Source organism: Enhydra lutris, unplaced genomic scaffold, assembly GCF_002288905.1.
Source record: "Enhydra lutris kenyoni isolate GAN:26980312 unplaced genomic scaffold, ASM228890v2 scaffoldscaffold13, whole genome shotgun sequence".
Classification (NCBI taxonomy): domain Eukaryota; kingdom Metazoa; phylum Chordata; class Mammalia; order Carnivora; family Mustelidae; genus Enhydra; species Enhydra lutris.
The window spans coordinates 49,466,658-49,488,022 of NW_019154097.1; the positions used below are offsets into that span (position 1 = coordinate 49,466,658).

The window sequence follows — 21,365 nt, forward strand, 5'->3', positions numbered from 1 at the left end:
GAAGATGAGGCATGGTGACAAAGGGCATTTTCTCTTTTTTGGTAACTGTGCACAGTTGTAAGTAGCCCATTGGTTAAGTTTGGATCTATGGATATTTTGAGATGGGTCACCTGATGGGCCTGTCTGTATTCAGCCGGGGGGATGCGATGGGCCTTTCTACAATCCATCACTCAAGCCTGTTTGCCTAAAAGTGACTTCTATGGTATGTTCTTTCCAGGAGTAAAGGAGAAGCTGAGAAGGCTGTTATGAACTGGAGTCCATTGGAGGAATCCGGGAATTAGAAGTATGGAGGCTTCTCATTGGTGGAGCTCTTGTGAGGCAGAAGGGGTGGTGGGTTGTGGTGACAAGGAGAGCCCTTCTTCCTCCAGCTGGGATAGTAAGGCAGAGCAAGGTCCAAGTTCCTGCGAGGTCAAGTCCATCTCTTCCGGTTGGGTCTGCATGGTAGGGTGCGAGGGCGCCCCCTGCTGACACCTCCCCGCTCCAACTCAGTGAGCTTCACATTATTCTCTCATGACAAAGGCACTTCTAGAAGGGGGATGTTTATATTGTTCTTTGGAAAATTCCTGAAAAACATCAGCTGAGACATCAATACCTTCATAGTTAAACCTCCATGAAAGATGTCTGCAATTACTTTCTCAAATGGCAGATTGAAGCTGGACTTGCCTAAGTTGGAGCCCAAATGTCCAAATGAACATGGCCTCCTGAGGACTGAGGATAACAATGCTATGAAAGTAATAGCTGACATTGATTATGTGCTCACTGCATGTTCCGTGTTTTGGGTCCTAAACACCTCACACACGTCGCCTGGTTTCATTGTCATGTCAGATAGGCACTGGCATCATCCCTATATTTTAACTGTCGGAGGCACCAAGTCCTGAGGAGTGAGGTATTAGGTAATGTGTTCAAGGTCCCTGTACTGGAGGGTGGCCCAAGCCCTGTGGGCGCAGCCATGCAAAAGGGGCACCTTTACCTCTTCCACCCAAAGCCACTGATTGGTCCAAACTCAGTCCTGGACTATGATGGCATTCAAAGCCCAGGAGCTCCAGTCTCAGAGCTCCCCATCTCTCATCACTGTGTGGTCCTGCCTTGTTGCGTTAAATAATACGAGTCAGACTAAGGTAGGGATGTAGAGAGCTGTGTACGCTGCTTCTGTGACCCTCTTCTCCTGAGAACAATCACAAGCTTCCAGAAGAGTCTCTTCTAAGAACTCTGCTCCTGATCCATCTCAGAGTAAATTGCTGATCTAATGTTTCAGAATCCCCTGTCATTCCTACAAAGACATTCTTCCTCAAAGTTAGGAAGTGGGCGCTGACACATTTCTGCCGAGTAACCATCAGAGCCCGTTTCCCCAGTGTCCCCGCAATGTCCTTTATAGCAGAAGGACCTCACTTGGTCACTGATTTTACATTTCACCTATCTTTAGTCTCTTTACTTCAGTCTGGAACACTTACTTCGTCTAAGTTAAGGCTTTTGTTAAAGAACAGAATTCCAGTGATCAAGTTGAAGCCCTAATTGGCTTTATTAAGGGATTCATGAATTGGCACCATCCCACCTGGCAGGTAGGTAGTTGCTCCCAGGAATGTACAAAATGCGGGGTTTTCTAGGGAGAAGGGTGGGGCAAGAAGTGCACAGAGGGAAAAGAAAGGATTGTTTCTAGTCAAGACACCTTCCTTCTGGGGGATGGACTTGCAGGGTTTCTATCCTGAAGATGACTCACCAGTAGCCATCAGGAAATTTCAGATGGACTGTTAAAATGTCACCTTCCTGGGATAGGTTGAAACTCATTAGTCTTGGTTTGCTTTGAGGTGGGGCTGGGGGGGGGGCAAGTGCCTCCAATCTGGGCTTGTTTATTCTTTTTTTTTTAAATCACTTTTAGGACCTTGATTTTATTGAAGATTATACACTAGTTATAGATTAAGAGTAGATATTCTTTTATTTGGTTTTGTCTGATTTTTTGGAGAATTTTTTGCAGGTTTGTCTCCCTGGTAAGAATATGACAGAGGTGGTGTTGAGGTCTTCTTACCCCGTCCCATTGTGGACTCTTGACAGACCACCCCTATGTGTGGACATAGCTCGGGCTCCCACACCCATGCCAGGCTGCTTCTCATGTGACTACCCTTCGCACCCTACTTAGTTTCTGATTTTTCTGATTTGTAGTCAGTGTGACTCCCTTCTCAGCCCCTGACCCCAAATATGGGGCTGCCCACCTGGCTGTGCCCCACCTATGGCTTTAGGACTGAATTATCTAGGAAGGGAGGCAAAGGAAGAGAAGAGAGAAGGGAAAGTAGGGATGGGGTGGGGAAGGAAACAGAAGACTCCTGTGCAGCTCCTGATACCAGCCGAAATGGACAAATGGTTTTAGCCTTTCTGTCCAATGCACTGGCCAATCAACCATCCCTGATTTGATGTTCATTGTGTCAGGACAGTTGGGAGCTGAGGCTGAAATACAAAGAGAAAGCATGTTCCCTGCCTACCAGAAAAACAGGGCAGATGAGATGAAAACATGAAATCAAAAGGAATCATATAATACTAAGTGCTTCAGTCGAAAGTTACAAAAAACATGTGCTCCACAACCTGTAGAATTAAATTGTGAATATACTTTCTGACCAATGGGCAAAGTCACAGTGGATTAACTCTCACTTATCATAATATATCACATTGGAGTTCTGAACGAGCTCCACCCACCCAGCGACTATAATGGTCAAAACATTTAGTCACTGGCTCTCACTCCTCACTTCTACGGATTCCCCCTTAATGTACACAAAGGCATTGGTTAGTATTTTTGTAAAGAGTTGTTGACTGACTGGCTCAGTGTAATATTTAATGTAGACTGTTCAAAATAAGACATGATATAAATGTCACTACTATAGTCACCACAGTAATTCTTGTCTCCCTTAAAGTTTGTTGATAAAATTGTTAAGGAAGTTTTATTCTTAATCAACGGTCAGGGGTACAGATGGTACTAACTGGGGGTAGTCTATGTTAACCAGACAGGCTGAGTCTACATCTCTGGCACTTTTTAGCGACTTCTTTTACTCTCCACAATAAATGCTCCACACAGACACTGGAGAAAGCTAAACGAATGTACAGAATCCCTAGTCATCTGTCACAGGCAATATATGAAGGCCATCTTCATTTCTGGGTCTTACTCACAAAGTAAATTGAAGTCTCTGGTGATCCGGGATCTTGAAGAACAAAGGGGAAGTCCTTAGGGAAAGTCAGGCTTTGTTTACACTCCAGTCTCTTGGCTCTACCTTGAGAACAATGGGTTTTTCCAGTTTAACAGCCCCTTGAGTGCTCCTTTCCAGGTGAATCTACAACAGTTAGACAAGCATATGAAAACCAGGAATGAAGCCCTACTGACAACAAAACCAAAGGAGACAAGAAACAGGAAGGACAATAATGCTTTTCAAACACGTAAATACTACTATTAGACTCCTATATCTGGGATCTTACTCCTACTCTGTAAACTGTCGAGACTGGGGGGTGGGAGGATACATCCGTCACCCATTCGGCAAATATCTACTGAGCACCTACTCTGTACCAGGCTGGGGATCAAATTTTGTTGGGTTTGTGGTCCTTTCACTTTAATTTTAAGTAAAAGGAATAAATGTTTATTTTATTTTTTTCAGGACACTTTCATTTTTTATTTAATTTTTAATAAAATAACTTTTATTTAACATTGTATTTATTTACTTATTTTACGTTCTGTCTCTACAAATAATGTTTCTTCTTAGTATCGATGCTTAAATAAAATAAGAGGATGGGAAAATTGTCTAAAGAGTTCATTCTCTTTTGTTCCTGATATCGAAAGGTTTGTAATTGATCTTAATTTCTATCTATTTTTTTTTTGAGAGGATTTCAGGTTGCTTTATTAGATCACAAACAAAAATAAATAAACAATAATAGTAATAGTAGCATAGCTAGAGCTGGAGAACCATGTATCCAAAAGTAAACACACAAAATAAAAAACCTGGATTGAGGCCTGGATTTTAGGCATGCATAAATTAGTGACTTATTACTAGTTTATGTAAATTTACTTAGCTTTAGTGATAATGCTTATCTCCCAGCACTGGCATTTTTTGACCATTTTAGACATTCTTAAGACTTTTTTTTAAGAACAATTTTGAAGATATTTTTATAAAACAAGAGGTTTTTATGGGAACGTTATTTGGTGCTTCAGTGAAGTCCTTGAATCCATTTAGGTAGGTAAATAGAGAAGTCAACAATTAGTTCTTCCCTAGAAATCTATAACATTATTTCTCAGAGGGCTTTTTTTTTTTTCTTCAGTTTTTCTTGGTCATTTATTTTTTTTAAATTTTTTATTTCTTTTCAGCATAACAGTATTCATTGTTTTTGCACCACACCCAGTGCTCCATGCAATCCGTACCCTCTCTAATACCCACCACCTGGTTCCCCCAACCTCCCAACCCCCGCCCCTTCAAAGCCCTCAGATTGTTTTTCAGAGTCCATAGTCTCTCATGGTTCACCTCCCTTTCCAATTTCCCTCAACTCCCTTCTCCTCTTAAACCAGATTCTTAGGCATCATGTCAAAGCATTTTCAAAAGCAATACAGAGTATATTTTGTGTATGTTCAAGCTTGCAAAGTAAACCCGAGTGGGTCTTACACACTTTAATGTGTGGCCATCGTCCCTGCTAAAGATCCTGTCACCTCTCCCAGTGGAACCATCCATTCCTGATGGCAGGAGTTCTTCGTGAAGCATGATGGTTGTTCTCTACCATCTCCTGGCTCCAGAATATAAGGCAAATGGTGAGCTGCTGAAGACCCCACAGTATTCTGAGTGAACCTTTAGCCCCATTCTCTCCCAGTGACTATCCTAAAGTGTGGGGGAGCCACAAGCAGAGTCACCTTCTAATGTCGGTTGACAGAAGAGTATGCAAATGCCTTGGAAGGTGAGAACTGCCAGCCCGTGGGTGAGCAGGAGCTTTCAGGGAGTGTCTGCCCCAGCTCGGGCGTGCCAGAGCCCCGCTTTCTCTCAGGGCTTAGACCCTTGTTTGTAGTCAGTCACTGCTATGCAGCTGCCCCAAAGCCACAAATAAAATGGAGACCAATTCCGTCTTCCTCCTCTTCTCTGAAAAGTCTAATAAAGGGGAGGAGCTGTATAATAAATGCACAAGTCCTAAAAGTAGACCGTATTGTACAGCCTTGCTTGAGATGATTCAGTGGCAACAATTCTTTATGTTTTCCAGATCCTTCTAAAAATGTAATTTGTTATTTTAAAATTTTAAATGGCATGCTTGTATTTCCCCTGCAGAAAGACAGACAAGACACACACACATACACACACCCCAAGCCTATACACAAATGTCATTTGTTAAATTATTAAAATTAAAATTCTTTACAATTTGCATCCCAGGGCTCTCAATCAACTTCAAATCACTTGTGAACTTTACTGGATGACTATAAGCCACTGGTGGGAGTTCAAGGAATTAAATGAGATGCTAGAGTTAAAGACGTTCCTAGGTCCGAAGAAAACATAGAACGGAGTGGCTGGATTAATGACAAAGCGTTCATCTTGGGGACTCTGCTGATGACAGTGGCCTGTAGTATCCTATAACAGAGCAGAGGAGGCAACGGGATCTGGTGCATGGGGAGGCTCCAGGGAGGGGTTTGGGGACTGACCAGGCCTGGAAGGATGAGAACAGATGGGAGGAGAGCGTGCTGAGCCTTCATAGAACTCGGACTGGGATGGAAAGGAGAACACAGCCTGACTGGAGCCCGGTTTGCAGAAGGTGGGGCCAAGCACCCAGAACGGCCTGGATCATGGGAGTCCATCACATCTGGCAGACACACTTCACACCACGGATTCTCAACCTTGCGTCCTCATGAGAATCCATGGAGGCACTTTTAAAGCCACACTCTGGGTGAGCTATGTTAGAAAAATCTCAGATGACCTGGGCATCAGGATTTTTATTGATTTTTAAAAATTTTTCTTATTTAAATCCCAGTTAGTTAATGTAGTATAATATGAGATTCAGGTATACAACACAGTGATGCAACACTTCCGTACATCGCCCTGTGCTCATCACAAGTGTATGTACTCCTTAATCTCCATCACCCATTTCACCCTTCCTCCCACCCCCTCCTCTCTGGTAACCATCAGATTGTTCTCTATCATCAAGAGTCTGTTTCTTGGTTTGCCACTCTCTCTCTTTCTTCCCCTTTGTTTTGTTTCTTAAATTCCATATATGAGTGAAATCATACATTTGTCTTTCTCTGACTTATTTTACTTAGGGTAATACTCTCTAGCTCCATCCATGTTGTTGCAAATGGCAAGATTTCATTCTTTTTTAAAGGCCGAGTAACATTCCATTGTATATATATGCTACATCTTCCTTGTCCATTCATCAGTCAGTGGACATTTGGGTTCTTTCCATAATTTGGCTATTGTAGATAATGTTGCGAGTGACCTCAGAGTGTACATATCCCTTTGAATTTGTATTTTTGTATTCTTTTGGTAAATACCTAGTAGTACAATTGTAGGTAGTACTATTTTTTTTGGTATCAAATTTTAATTTACATTGTAGTTAATTAACATATAGTGTAATACTGGTTTCTGGAGTAGAATTTAGTGATTAGTCACTTACATATAACATCCAGAGCTCATTGCAAGAAGTCCCCTCCTTCATACCTATCATGGTAGTCATATTTTTAACTTTTTGAGGAACCTCAATACTGTTTTCCAGAGTGGTGGCACCTGTTTGCATTCTCCTAACCAGTGCAAGAGGGTTCTTCTTTCTCTGCACCCTCACCAACACCTGTTGTTTCTTATGTTGTTGATTTTAGCCATTCTACAGGGGTGAGGTGACATCTCATTGTAGTTTTGATAGGTATTTCCCTGAAGATGAGTGATGTTGAGTATCTTTTCCTTGTATGTTCATCATCTGTATGCCTTCTTTGGGAAAATGTCTATTCCTGTCTTTTACCCATTTTCTAACCTGGATTATTTCTGTTTTGTTTTTTATTATGTTCAATTAGCCAACATATAGTTAAGTACATCATTAGTGTTTGATGTAGTGTTCAACGATTCATTAGTTGCGTATAATAACCAGTGCTCATCACCACATGTGCCCTCCTTAATTATTTTCAGGGTGTTCACTTTTATAAATTCTTATATCTTTTGATATCAGCCCTTTATCAGATATGTGATTTGCAAATGTCTTCTCCCATTCTGTAGATTGCCTTTAGTTCTGTTATTTCCTTCATTGTTCAGAAGCTTTTTATTTTGATGAAGTCCCAGTAGTATTTTTGTTTGTTTTCTTGTTTTTGTTTTTGTTTTTCTTTTTGCTATTGTCTCCCCTGCCTCAGGAGACGTATGTAGAAAGAAGTTACTGTGGATGATGTCAAAGAGGTATCCGACCATATTCTCCTGTAGGACTTTTATGGTGTCAGTTCTCACCTTTAGATTTTAAATCCATTTTGAATTTATTTTTGTGTATCGTGTAAGAAGGCAGCCCAGTTTCATTCTTTTGCATGTTGCTGTCTGGTTTAATAAACAGCATTTGTGGAACACACTGTCTTTTTCCCTTTGTTATTCTTCCCTGTTTTGTCAAAGATTCTCTGACCATATAGTTGTGCGTCCGTTTCTGGGCTTTTGAATCTGTTTCACTCACGTGTGTGTCTATTTTTGTGCTACTGTCATTTTGTTTTGATCATTACAGCTTTGTAATCTAACCTGATGTCTGGAATTGTGATGCCTCCAGCTTTGCTCTTCTTTTCAAGGTTGCTTTTCAAGGCTGTTTGGATTCTTTTGTGGTTCCTTTCAAATGTTAGGATTATTTGTTCCAGATTCGTGAAAAATGCTGTTGATATTTGAAACACATTGCATTAAATATGTACATTGCTTTGGGTAGTATGGACATTTTAACAATATTTGTTCTTCCAATCCAAGAGCATGTAAGGTCTTCCCATTTCTTTGTGCCTCTTCAATTTCTTTCATCTCTGTTTTATAGTTTTCAGAGCACAGGTCTTTCACTTCTTTGGTTAGGCTTATTCCTAGACATCTGAATTTTTGGTGCAATTTTAAATGGGATTGGTTCCTTGATTTCTCTTTCCGTTGCTACCTTCTTGGTGTATAGAAATGCAACAAATTCCTGGCATTGATTTTGTATCCTGCAATTTTACTGAATTCGTTGATCAGTTCTAGCAGCTTTTTAGTGGAGGTTTTGGGTCTTCTATATAGAGTATCATGTCATCTACAAGTAGTGAGAGTTCAGCTTCTTCCTTGCTGACTTGGATGCATTTTATTTGTGTTGTCTGACTGCTGTGGCTAGGATTTCCACTATTATGTTAAATAACAGTGATGTCTGTGGACATCTGTCTTGTTCCTGACCATAGAGGAAAAACTCTCCATTTTCCCTATTGAGGATGATATCTGCTGTGGGTTTTTCATATGTGGCCTTTTTATGTTGAGGTATGTTCCCTCAAAATGTGTCTTGTTGAGGACTTTTATCATGAATGGTTGTTGTACTTTGTCAAATACTTGAAATGATATCCTTCCTATCCTTTCTTTTATTAATGTGGTGTATCACATTGATTGATTTTCAAATACTGAATCGCCCTTGCAAGCCAGGAATAAATCCCACTTGATTGTGGTGAATGATTTTTTTAATGTACTGTTGGATTCAGTTTGCTAGTATTCATTGGGCATTTTTACATCATGTTCATCAGGGATATTGGCCTGTAGTTCTCTCTCTCTCTCTCTTTTTAAAAAGATTTTATTTATTTATTTGACAGAGAGAGATCACAAGTAGGCAGAGAGGCAGGCAGAGAGAGAGGGAGAAGCAGGCTCCCTGCCGAGCAGAGAGCCTGATGCGGGGCTCAACCCCAGGACCCTGAGATCATGACCTGGGCCAAAGGCAGAGGCTTAACCCACTGAGCCACCCAGGCGCCCCTGTAGTTTTCTTTAGTGGAGTCTTTTATCTGGTACTGGTATCAGGGCAATGCTGGTCTCATAGAAGAGATTTGTGAGGAGAATAGGCATGAACTCTTTAAATATTTGGTAGCATTTTCCTGTAAAACCATCTGGCCCTGGACTCTGGTTTGTTAGGAGTTTTTGATTACTGATTCAATTTCTTTGCTGATTATTGATCTGTTCAAGTTTTCTATTTCTTCCTGTTTCAGTTTCAGTAGTTTATATATTGCTAGGAATTTATCCATTTCTTCCAGGTTGTCCAATTTGTTGGCATATGGGTTTTCATAATATTCTCTTATAATTTTTTTTTAAATTTCTGTGGTATTGGTTGTTACTTCCCATCCCTTGTTTGTGATTTTATTTATTGGGGTCCTTTCTCTTTTCTTTTTGATAAGCCTGGCTGGAGGTTTGTCAATTTCACCAATTTTTTTCAAAGAAAGAGCTCCTGGTTTCATTGATCTGTTCTATTGTTTTTATGGTTTCTATATCATTTATTCCTGTTCTAATCTTTATCCTTCCTCCTGCTGGTTTTAGGCTTCACTTGCTGTTCTTTTTCTAGCTCCTTTAAGTATAAGGTTAAGTTGCTTACTTGGGATTTTTCTTGTTCTTGAGGCACACCTCTATGCTGTAAATGTCCCTCTTAGGACTGCTTTTGCTGCATCCCAAAAGTTTGGGGTCATTGTGTTTTTACTTTCATTTGTATCCATGTATTTTTTTAAGGTCTTCTTTGATTTCCTGGCTGACCCATGCATTGTTAGTAACATTGTTTAGTCTCCATGTATTTGTGGTCTGTCCAAATTTGCTATTGTGTTTGATGTCTCTTTTCATAGTGTTGTGGTCTACAAAGGTGCATGGTATGATTTCCATCTTATTGTATTTTTTGAGGCTTGTTTTGTGACCCAATATGTGATTTATTTGGAAGAATGTTCCATGTGCACTTGAATAGAATGTGCATTCTGCTGCTTTGGGATGGAATGCTCTCAATATATCTATTAAGTCCCTCTGGTCTAGGGTGTCATTAAAAGTCATTGCTTTCTTGCTGATTTTCTGTTTAGATGATCTGTGCATTGCTGTCAGTGGGGTGTTAAAGTCTTCCACTGTTCTGGTGTTATTATCAATAAGTTCCTTTATGTTCGTTATTATGTTTAATATATTTGGGTACTCCTACATTGGTTAATAAAATATTTACAACTGTTAGATCTTCTTGTTGGATTGTCCCCTGTATGATTATATAATGCTCTTCTTTGTCTCTTTTTTATAGCCTTTGTTTTAAGGTAAAGTTTGTCTGATGTAAGTACTGCTACTCCAGTTCTTTATTGACATCAATCTGCATGATAAATGCTTCTCCATCACATCACTTTCAATCTGCAGGTATCTTTAGCTCTAAAATGAAATCCCCAGCTAGCCTTATAGGTTTTCCCTTCTAAGGTAAAGACCACTTTGGTTTTGGTGTTTTTAAGATTTTTTCTTTATCGCTATATTTTGCAGATTTTTTCAAAAGATTCTTAAATTTTTCTGTATTATTATTATTTTTTATTTTAAGTAGGCTCCATGCCCAGTGTGGGGCTTGAACTCACGCTCTGAGATCAAGAGTCGCATGTCCTACTGATGGGCCAGTCAGGCAATCCTATTTTGCAAATTTAATTACATGTCTTGGTGTTGGCCTGATTATTTGATTTTGATGGGAGTTCTCTGTGCCTCCTGGAGTCAGGGTGTCTGTTTCCTTCCCCAGATTTCAGATATTATTTCTTCAAATAAATTTTCTGTCCCTTTTTCTCTCTCCTTTTCAGGGATTCATATAATACAAATGTTATTATGTTTGATGGAATCACAGATCCCTAAATCTATTCTTGCATTGTATAATTCTTCTTTATCTCTTTTGTTCAGCTTCATTATTTTCTGTTATTTCCATTATCTTCTAGGTCACTAATTCATTCCTCTGCTTCCTCTAGCTGCTGTTCACTGCATCAAGCTTGTTTTCAATCTCATGTATTGCATTCTTCATCTCTGATTGATTCTTATTTTAACTCTTTTATCTCCGTTTAGGGTATCACTGATGTCTTCTCTTCTTTTCTCAAGCCCAGTGAGTATCCTTATGATTGTTGTTTTAAATTCTCCATTAGGTCTGTTACTTATAACTGTTTTACATAAATCTCTGGCTGTGGTCTTATCTTGATCTTCCATTTGGGGTAAATTCCTCCATCTTGGTATTTTGTCTAGGTCTCTGCCTTCTTCTCTGTTAGAAAAGCCAGTTATGTCTCCTGCTCCTGAAAGTAATGGCTTTATGGATAAGAGGTCATGTAGCACCCAGGGCCTGGAGCTTCACAGAGTGTCACTGGTGTGTGGTGCCTGGGCTCTGCTGTTGGGTTTTGGCAGCTCTATCCTTCAGGCCAGGTGTCTGTAGAGGCTCTCCTTGCTTGCTGTGGGCAATGTTTGGTCCCTGGCCTGAATGTGGCGAGTTTTAACTAGGTGTGCTCTGGTCTGCTTGTGAAATGAGACCTGACACTGACTCCACCAGAACTGAGGCCCTGTAGAACCCTCTGGTCAGGAGGCCTGGTGTGGGGAAGGGTTTATGCTGGTCTTCTGGGGAAAGGGTCTGCTATGCTGGGAGGAAAGCCTGACTGAGAAGTGCAGTCCCACCAGAGCACAGGGAGGTGGGGCTCAGTGTAAGCGAGTTGGGCAGTCAGTACTGGCACTGTGCTGCTTCCTACAGATGACTCTGCGTTTGTGGTGAGCGGTGGGGGAGTAAAAGGTACCAGCCCACTGATTTGTTCCTGGAGAGGCATCTTCGTGAACACTGCCTCTCAAGGATGCTCTCCTAGAAGAGGGATGATCTCCCCTCTGTGTGTCCCAGGTGTTCTTCGGTTCAAAAGAACCCACTGATTCCAATGTATAAATAGGGGTTGAGAACCACAGTCATGAGAGTGTCTGTAAGTTGTGGTGGAGAAGATCATCCTTCAAAAGTCATGTCATGGGGGTGCCTGGGTGGCTCAGTGGATTGAAGCCTCTGCCTTTGGTTGTGATCCCAGGGTCCTGGGATTGAGCCCCGCATCAGGCTCTTTGCTCAGTGGGGATCCTGCTTCCTCCTCTCTCTCTACCTGCCTCTCTGCCTACCTGTGCTCTCTGTCTGTTAATAAATAAACAAAATCTTAAAAAAGACCAAAACAACAAAAAAAAGTCATGTCATGATAATCACTGCATGTCAAGACTATGCACAACATGTTTCCTTCCTTTCAGTGGACTTGAGAGAAATTTAAAACATTGCTCAAGTTCAAAGGTCTGTGCATAAGCATGTCAAGCTATGTAACTGACTTGATGACCCTTATGGTTGAGTGGTCATAAACCACAGACATGGCACTCATGAGCTGAATAATGGTCACACATGACTCCAAATAGATTCTCTTGGCTGATAGAACAAATTATTAAGGATAAATGACCCCTCCCCACTGACACACACATATCCGTTACTTATCTCTTAGTTTGAAAAAAAAAACAATAAAATACTATTTATGTAGAAAGCAATCTCTCTGACCTGTGTTTCTTTACAAGGTTTGAAGGAGAAGTTCTGCAGGACTTTGACAAGGGCAAGTTTCATGCTCGTGGTCGCAAACCTCATCCCAATGCAGTTTCGGGGTCCAGTTCCAAAAGGCAGGTATGTGTAAGGATTTATGTTGTCCTTGTTCTTCTTGCTGACCCTGGTTCCACAATACAAGTTGGGAACATGTTAGTGAAACACAGAAGCCATAAGAGCTACATGTTTGGGATTTGGGATTCTTACCAGGACTATACGGGACACACTTTTGGGGGTTGGTGACTGAAATCTTGCTATGCTGATTCTGTGGTGACATAGTAAATTATAGATCCTATGCATTTCCCATACCCTATGGGAGCATTTAGTCTTGTTGAGATGAGATGAATGCTGTTGAAGATTTATCTTAAAACATTAGAATTACATTTGGGATAGTGAGATGTTCACACCCTGAAAGGCAAGCAGGAAATGAGCCTGACTGAAGGAAAGGTCGATTCCTGCCTCCACTCCCACTTACATTGGTCACATGCTCATGGAAAAAGAAAGTAGAGAAAATGCCTCCCATGACTGATTGATTGACTGACTGATTGATTTGACAGAAAGAGAGAGAGCATACAAGCAGAAAGGAGTGGCAGGCAGAGGGTGAGGGAGAAGCAGGCTCCCCACGGAGCAGGGAGCCTGAAGTGGAGCCCAATCCCAGGACCCTAGGACCATGACCTGACACTTAACCAACTGAGCCATCCAGGCACCCCACCCCCCATGATTTAAAGTTCTATTTTTCTCTTTTCATCCCTATCGTCTCCACTTGTACCTCCTCTCACTTTCAAAAACAAGTCAGAAGATTCACACGGGCACATGATGCTACTCTAGTGTTGTCAAACTCTCCGATATGTATAATCAGTATAATCACTGTCTATCTGCTTCATGAGAGTATAAATTCCTTGAAGGTTAATCCTATATTTTATTTAAAACTGATTCCTGAATATTTGATTATATTAAGGGAAAATGTGGATTTTGGAAAAGTGATAATGGCATTGTGGTGAGGTTATTTTTTAAAGTCCTTATGTTATGGAGAGCATTCTAGAATGATCGCAGATGATGTACATAAATGTAATATGGGAATCAGATGAAGGATTACAATGGCATGTGGATGGGTTAGTGGTTGTTGGGCAGGTGACAGGCACACATGATGCATTAAAAGTATTTCATAGATGTGTGTCTCTAGGATATGCCTGTGTATGTGTCAAAAATGCTTTGTAGTAGCCTTTTTTAATATGTGGATTTCTTACTCTCTGGCCCAGTCCCCAAAACACATAGGTAAGCACTTCTTTTCATGATTGAATGAATTATAGAGAAGTACCTGAAGTGCTCTCTGGTTTCTGTTCAAGAAGCTACAGGAGTGGGGACTGCTGAACCTGTGGGAACCACCAGGGTTCCTGGTCTAAAGAACAGACAACTTGGTCAATTCTGACTTCTTTCAGCAAGTACTGTGTGTAAACGTGATGCTAGCACTAGGGACACCACACAACAAGATAAGGCCTCTGCCATAAGGGCTTCGAGTCAGGGGCTTAAAGTCTAGATCTCTAAAAAGTTCACTCCAAATTTTGTTCACCAATACAATAAACAGGAAAGCACCAACTCTTTTAAGGATTCAAGCTTTGCCCAAAGCCAGACTCTGCTTTGAATTCCCAGAAGAGAAAGCTCAAGACCCCTCTAAGGAAGATATCTCAGACAGCTAGAGAGCAGATGAGTTTGCTTTTAATGAAGCCCAGATACCAACAGCTAGCACGGGACTGCAGCCACACATAGCATGGGACTTGTGTGTGCTCCTGAAAGTAATGGACTTATGAATAAGAGGTCATGTAGCACCCAGGGCCTGGAGCTTCACAGAGTGTCACTGGTGTGTGGTGCCTGGGCTCTGCTGTTGTGTTTTGTCAGCTCTATCATTCAGGCCAGCTGTCTGTAGAGGCTCTCCTTGCTTGCTGTGGGCAATGTTTGGTCCCTGGCCTGAAAGTGGTGAGTTTTAACTAGGTGTGCTCTGGTCTGCTTGTGAAATGAGACCTGACACCGACTCCACCAGAACTGAGGCCCTTTAGATCCCTGGACCACAGCCAGACATTTATGTAAAACAGATACAAGTAATAGGCCTAATGGAGAATTTAAAGCAACAGTCATAAGAACACTCACTGGGCTTGAGAAAAGAAGAGAAGACATCAGTGATATCCTAAACAGAAATAAAAGAGTTCAAAAAGAATCAGAGATGAGCAGCCATGAGGCTGCTCCCCCTGCCAGGGATGAGGACTCAGGTCCTGCTCTCCCACTAAGGCCAGAAAGAACAGGGGCCAAGGTTAATAAACATGGAATGTGGGGGCTGGAGGGTGAATTCAGAGAGCTAGAAAGGACAGAAAAACTTAAAGGGAAAAAAGGCCTATTTCCTGAAAGATGATAGTGGTTAAAAAAAAATAAGTCATATACATATAATCACACACAGAAATATAGCATGTTGTTTGTAGTCTAATGTTACATTAAGCAGTTCAAAACAAAAAAGTATAATATCATCCTAATTTTTAGTAATCTATAATACACAGAAAAATGTCCATAAGGAGATACATGACATTATTGATAATTTTAATATATTTGGTCTGTACATGACTATAATTTTCTTTGTTTCTATAGTTTCTAAGTCTGCAGCTTATAAAATATTGACAACAAAGAATGATCATTTTGTAATAAGAAAAAAACTTCTAGAAGCACAACGATGTCCAAATGAATAATTGTACAACCACATGCTTGTCATCTATATGAAGGAAATATCAGAATATCCTCCAGTATGAGGATGGGTTCCCCATTCCAGGGTTCCCTGTACCTTTCAGGACAGAAATCCTCAGGCTCTGGCCAGAGATCCTGGTCTCGGTGAAGAGTAAACACTGGCACCATCACCACTGTCCCTTTGGGAATGAACACACCACTGATCTCCACATCTTTCTTACAGACCCTCTCAAGTCTGCCACCGATTGGATGTAATCTCAGAGTTTCATTCAACACCATGTCCAGATACTCCATCTGTACAAGGCCATCGTAAGTAGGTGGTGTCTGGAAGGAAAGAAACAGATTTTGATACATTGAGATTTGGAATCAACATTCAACTCACTCTATACACTACTGTAGTGTTAGGGACACCTAAGAATCATGTATTTTGGTAAAGGGAATTTATGGACATTTTCATATCTACCATGTCCTTTGACCTGTTCAGCGGCCCACTGACATGTGTAGAGTAGGGACACAAGTCACTAGGGGAGACCGCTGGGACAACCCCCTAAACAGGGCCTGAAGTCCCTCTCACCACCATGTAGTAGTTATTCTTCCTCATGTAAACAAAAGTGATTAAAAGCCTATAACCCAGGTGGTGGGTATTAGAGAGGGCACGGACTGCATGGAGCACTGGGTGTGGTACAAAAACAATGAATACTGTTATGCTGAAAATAAATTAAAAAAAATGATTTTAAAAAAGCCTATAACCCTTACTTTTACTTGGAATATGCTGAAGTCACTGTTTGCTTTCAAAAGAGGGCCCACACATCTGTACCAAGGAAAGAGAATGGACAGAAAAAACAGAAAAAAATCCCCTATTCCATATAAAGTCTTCTAGTTGAAATATCCTGCTTCCTAGTTTTTGGTTATATATATAAAGTTTGGAGAGAAGCACTATATTGTGTAAAAAGTCTACAAATAATCTGGGGAGTAATGAGTTCTTCTCTAACACAAATATGAGAAAAGAAGACTAAGATAAGACGGTACCATGGTACGCAATTTCAGTTCTAGGGAAAGATGTAAAGGAATAAGAACCCTACCCTCAGCTCCACCCTCTGTTGCTGGAAGGGTCTCATAGTTGTTGCGTCAAGGTTGACAATAAACCAAATAAGCCGCTCCAGCCCCAGAGGCCAGGTGTCTTCCTAAGCAGAGAATTTCAGTTTGCGCAGAGGCCTGAAAACTGTGGGCAATTGTGTCTATTGCTTGGTGTTATATTTAAGAGCCAACACTGTAGGAGTTATGAGTTCCATCAGGATCCAGGCAATCTGGTTCGTAGCTTGGCTTTTTCACCACTAGGTATGTGATGTGAAATAAAGTTATGTTATGTCTCTGTAGCTCAGTTTCTGACTTGTTACGTTGAGCTAATTAGAGTTGACCCTTCAGAGGGTGTGGGGCATAGACACTTACTGCTCACCCAAGATCCATGTAGACCCCCATAGTTCCCAGTCCACCTGACCTTAGGGGAAACCACTTTGCAAATGGGCTGTGATCGGAGGATCTGTATGTCAGTTTGGGGCCAAATACTGGAAAAGCAAGTGAGCAACACTCTAATTTTTTGTTCTCCGGCCAACATAAAGTCTTTGCGTTCTAGATAATGCTGGTATAAGAAAGCAGAGCCTCTTTACCCTGCATCACTGAATACTCCCATCCTCAACTAATACCCATCGTGGACATGGGAATGAGTCAAAAGTAAATCTTTGCTATGTAAACCCACAAGATCTGAGGGCTCTTCTGTTACTAAGGCATCACAGAGCTCATCCTGACCTCCCTCCTCAGGCATGACTTGCTCACCTTCTTGGGGAAAGTCGAATCAATCTCCTCCTGTAGTTTCTGCTGGACATCAGGGCGAGTCGCCAATTCATATGCCAAGAAGGAAAGAGCAGTGCTAGTGGTCTCATAGCCAGCAAAAAGAAAGGTCATAGACTGGGCCACGAGCTCCAGATCAGACAGAGCTAAGAGGAGAAGAAAGATATTTTAGCTAAAGCTGGTGAATGAAAAACATCACAGTTCAAATGACAAGAAACCCAAATGAAACTCCCAGATCCTTTAGGGAAAATAGGTAAAAGCAATTCGGAATCAGACTAGGAGTGGTTTGCACTCTAATGTCTATCCTACAGAGCCAGAAAGAGGCAAAAGTTGTTTTGATCTGCTTATTCCCCAGGATTATAACTATTTTTGGCCATCTGCTCCTGTTTATGCCACCTTCCGCACCAACAGAGGTGGCTAATTTTAGGAGATGGCATTTCTGTCTCACATACATAGTGTTATCCGTCTATCTCTGAAGAGTCCTAAAAGTAGTTTAGCCGTAAGTAACACAGGCTAGTATTCTTCCCTGGGAAAAATTTACATTCTTCTACAGCTTAATTTTTTTTTTGAGAGAGAGAGTATGCAATGCTAAGGCTTAATTATCAGGAAAATTCAATGAACTTTTATCTAAACATTTTGGCAGGAACTTAGAACAATATTTGGCTACAGAAAAACTTTTGTCCAATATGTGCTCCATGGACCAGTAGCATCAACAGCATCTGGGAGCTTATTAGAAATGCAGAATTTCAAACATCATCCTAGCACAATGGAACCAAAATCTGAGCTTTCACAAAATGTGATGAGATGCATGGATTATATCTTTGGGAGGCATCTGGTAATAGAAGACCTGGGGCACACTACCCTTCAAGTGGACGATCTCAGATACGTACAGAAACTGTAACACAGACTAGAAGCTAGAAGAGGGGAGACTGATGCTGGGTAACTAATGCCATTAAAAGAGCATAAGAAGGGACTGGGGAGGGAGACAAACCGTAAGAGACTCTTAACCTCAGGAAAGAAACTGGGGGTTGCTGGGGGGTTTTGGGTAGGGGGACAGGGTGGCTGGGTTATGGACATTGGGGAGGGTATGTGCTATGGTGAGTGCTATGCATTGTAAGACTGATGATGTAAGACCTGTACCCCTGGGGCGAATAAAACACTCTATGTTAATTAGAAAAAAAGTATAAGAAAGAATGCATCAATAGAAGGGTACTGGCCAGCATGAAATACAGAGAAACAGAATCCAGTGAGTAGATAGAGCAATGCTCATTCAGTCAGGCCTGAATGTCACCTTCCTTAGTGAATGGCTCCAACCAATATGTAAATTGGCCTCTCTGATTTTCTCCTGGTAGAAACTAAGCTGCCCAGGCTCTAACCTATTTGATTGGAACTGGATTAGGACCTTTAGATCCTTAGAGCACTGAAATGAACAAGGTATCTGCAACAGACATGAAATTCACAACTAGAAACAACACAGCATAATTGTAAGAAAGATCTACAGATTTCAGATTTTCAGTGATACCTTCTGTCACTGTGGATACATTCAACTATCCAACCTTTCCTCCTTTAGCATGGACCCAGTGATTCAAAGTTTAGATCTGTACTGCTCAATGTGGTGGCCATTTGCCAGATGTGGCTATTTAAATATAAATTTTAATTGATTACATTAAACACAATATAAGATTCAGCTCTTCAGAGGCACTAACCACATGTCAAGTGCTCAGTAGCCACATGTGTGCAGTGGTCACTGTACCAAACAGGGCAGATATAGAATATTTCCTTCATCACGAAAATATCTTGAACCAAACACACAGATAGAGGTAGATGTATACATTGGTATAGATATATTTTAGTGATGTAATAGAGTAAGGCTGTCCCTTTTCTCCAGAATCAATTGTTAAATATATAGGAATTTTGTGAGATGGTTGTGAAACCTTGATAGCTTGAAGTTAACCATGATGGGAATGTTTCTGTCATTGAAAGAAACTATAAATCAAGGCTTTTATTTGGGAGACAGCATGTCTACAATCACTGGTTATGGAGATATAAAGAAATATTTAGGTTTATCATTCCTGTGTAAATATATTTGATGTGATTAGCCTGGTCCACTGAGACGATCTAGAAAAAAAAGCAACCCTAACAGCAATGAGCACTCCTAGATCCCAGGTTTTGGTTTCTTTCTTTTTTTTTTTTTTTTGGTTAAAATTCATTCATTTATTTTTGAGAAAGAGAAAGCACACACATGTGTGCTAGGAGGGTAGGGACAGAGGGAGAGAATCTCCAAGCAGATTCCCCAATGAGCACAAAGCCAGATGCGGGGCTTGATCCTATGATCCATGAGATCATGACCTGAGTTGAAACCAAGAGTCAGATGCTCAACTGACTGAGCCACCCATGCATCCCAGAGTTTCTTTTCTAAATACCATTCTCACTAAAAGGAAACAGAGCTCCCTGAAGTAATGGCTGATTTCAAAGCTCATCAGGGGAAGTAAAAGGGAGACCTGGAATGTCTTATGTCAGATGCAAGAAGTGCTCATAAAGTAATCTGTGAAAAGGATACAGGAGACTCTATGTACTATAATGGTAGATATGCACCATTACACATTTGTCAAAACTCATAGAAATACCACATCAACAATAAATCCTAATTTAAACTATGGACTTAAATGGTAATAATGTGTCATTGTATGTATACTGGTTGTGACAAAATTACCACATCAGAGAGATTTTGAAAGTGAGGGTGGCTGTGTGTCGGTGGAAAATACTGGAAATCTCTGTGCCTTTCACTCAATATTGCTTGAATCTAAAACTGCTATTAAAAAATCTACTCAAAACAAAACAAAACAAAACAAAAACCCCAAAAAAGAAAGAAAAGAAAAGAAAAGAAAAAGAGAAAAGAAAAAAGAGAAAAGAAAGCACACAGGATCCCACTTGCAAGGGCTTCCAATGGACAAACCTGAGTGAATTTGAGGATCCAAATAAAAAATGATTTAAGAAACTAAGTTAGCAATATATGAGATCAGACTGACATAAATAAATTAATGAGAGAACATGAAGCTCCCTTATAATGGACTATCACCCATAAATGTAGAAGAAATGATGGAATTAGAAAGTCACCATTTTGAAGCCATGATAGGAATAATAGTTTCAATTAAATACCATCCATGATAAAAGTAGTAGATGAATGTTTGAAGAAAAACACAGTATTTATACAATCACAAAGGCATCTTGCACCAGTCACTTCTTAATTACAAAATGAAAAATAAAACTTTATAATACATTAAGGCAGTGAACGCAAGTTCAACCAGTGTTCCAGGTGAAGGTCACCAACACTGGGGCCAAGTGCCTCCTGATGTGATGAAGACTTGATGCAAATTTCCAGGTAGAGGTTCCCGTTCAGAGGGTCTGATTTAACCGGAGAATTGACATTGGAAGCAAGCTCCCCAAAAGTTCTGATGTAGACCAGACCACCAACTGCCACGTTTATGGCTGCCCTTCAAGTACTGAAGAGAGTTGTGGCTGCATGCTTCTGGAAAGTGATTCTGGCTACCATTTATATCTGAACATGTGTCTTTCTTCAATTTGCAGAAATTCCATCTGCTAAAAATCTTCCTCTGCATCTCAGAACCACCCCTTGCCTCTGAACCTCCCCATTGCTGGCCCTCGGAAGCCCTCCTTGCTCACCTTTATGGGTGTCTGTTTCTTTAGAATTCTGGGAGTCAATCATCAGTTGGGGAAAATCCACTCGGTGCTGGAAGTAGAAAGAGAAGTTTCAATGGTAAAATGTCACTTATGAAGTCAGAAATAAATCAGGGGTACGGTATCTAACTTCTTTCCTGAGAATATTGCCCCTTTATGGCCAGAAGTCTGAATACTGTTGTTTGAGTCATCAGTGAAAAAAAATCCAGATATGAAACTTGCAGAGCAGACTGTTTCTCTGATAGGAATCCAGCCATCACGCCCAACTGATTTTTGGTCCTTGCCCTCTCTGATCTTTAGCTCATCTGGCTTTTGACCACGGCTTTCTGGCCAAAGAGTTGTCGGCTCCCTCTCCTGTCATGCCTGGTTCCTCAGGAGACAGTCCCTGACTTCAGTTCTTTTTTTCTCCAGCTTCAATTCTTAATGAATGGCCACATAGATCAATCCCCTGACCTCTGCTGAGTCCACCAGCAGCCTCTGTGTCAGCATCTTCCAATGCCCCACCCTTCCAGAACTCTGGAATCTTCAGTGACATCCTGAGGCACCCAACCCTGTATCCCTGCCCTACATACATCCTTGTTCTT

At 40.9% G+C, this 21,365-nt stretch overlaps 1 protein-coding gene across 1 annotated transcript in view; it reads right to left on the reverse strand.

Annotated features, from left to right (window-relative positions):
• Positions 1 to 3,218: 3,218 nt before the first annotated feature.
• LOC111145608 (cytochrome P450 3A12-like) overlaps positions 3,219 to 21,365 on the reverse strand; it is a 41,112-nt gene continuing 22,965 nt past the window's right edge. The window contains 5 exon segments of the mRNA XM_022500615.1: positions 3,219 to 3,314; positions 12,469 to 12,631; positions 15,332 to 15,558; positions 17,068 to 17,228; positions 20,767 to 20,833. Of these exon segments, the coding sequence (XP_022356323.1) occupies positions 3,219 to 3,314; positions 12,469 to 12,631; positions 15,332 to 15,558; positions 17,068 to 17,228; positions 20,767 to 20,833 (714 nt within the window).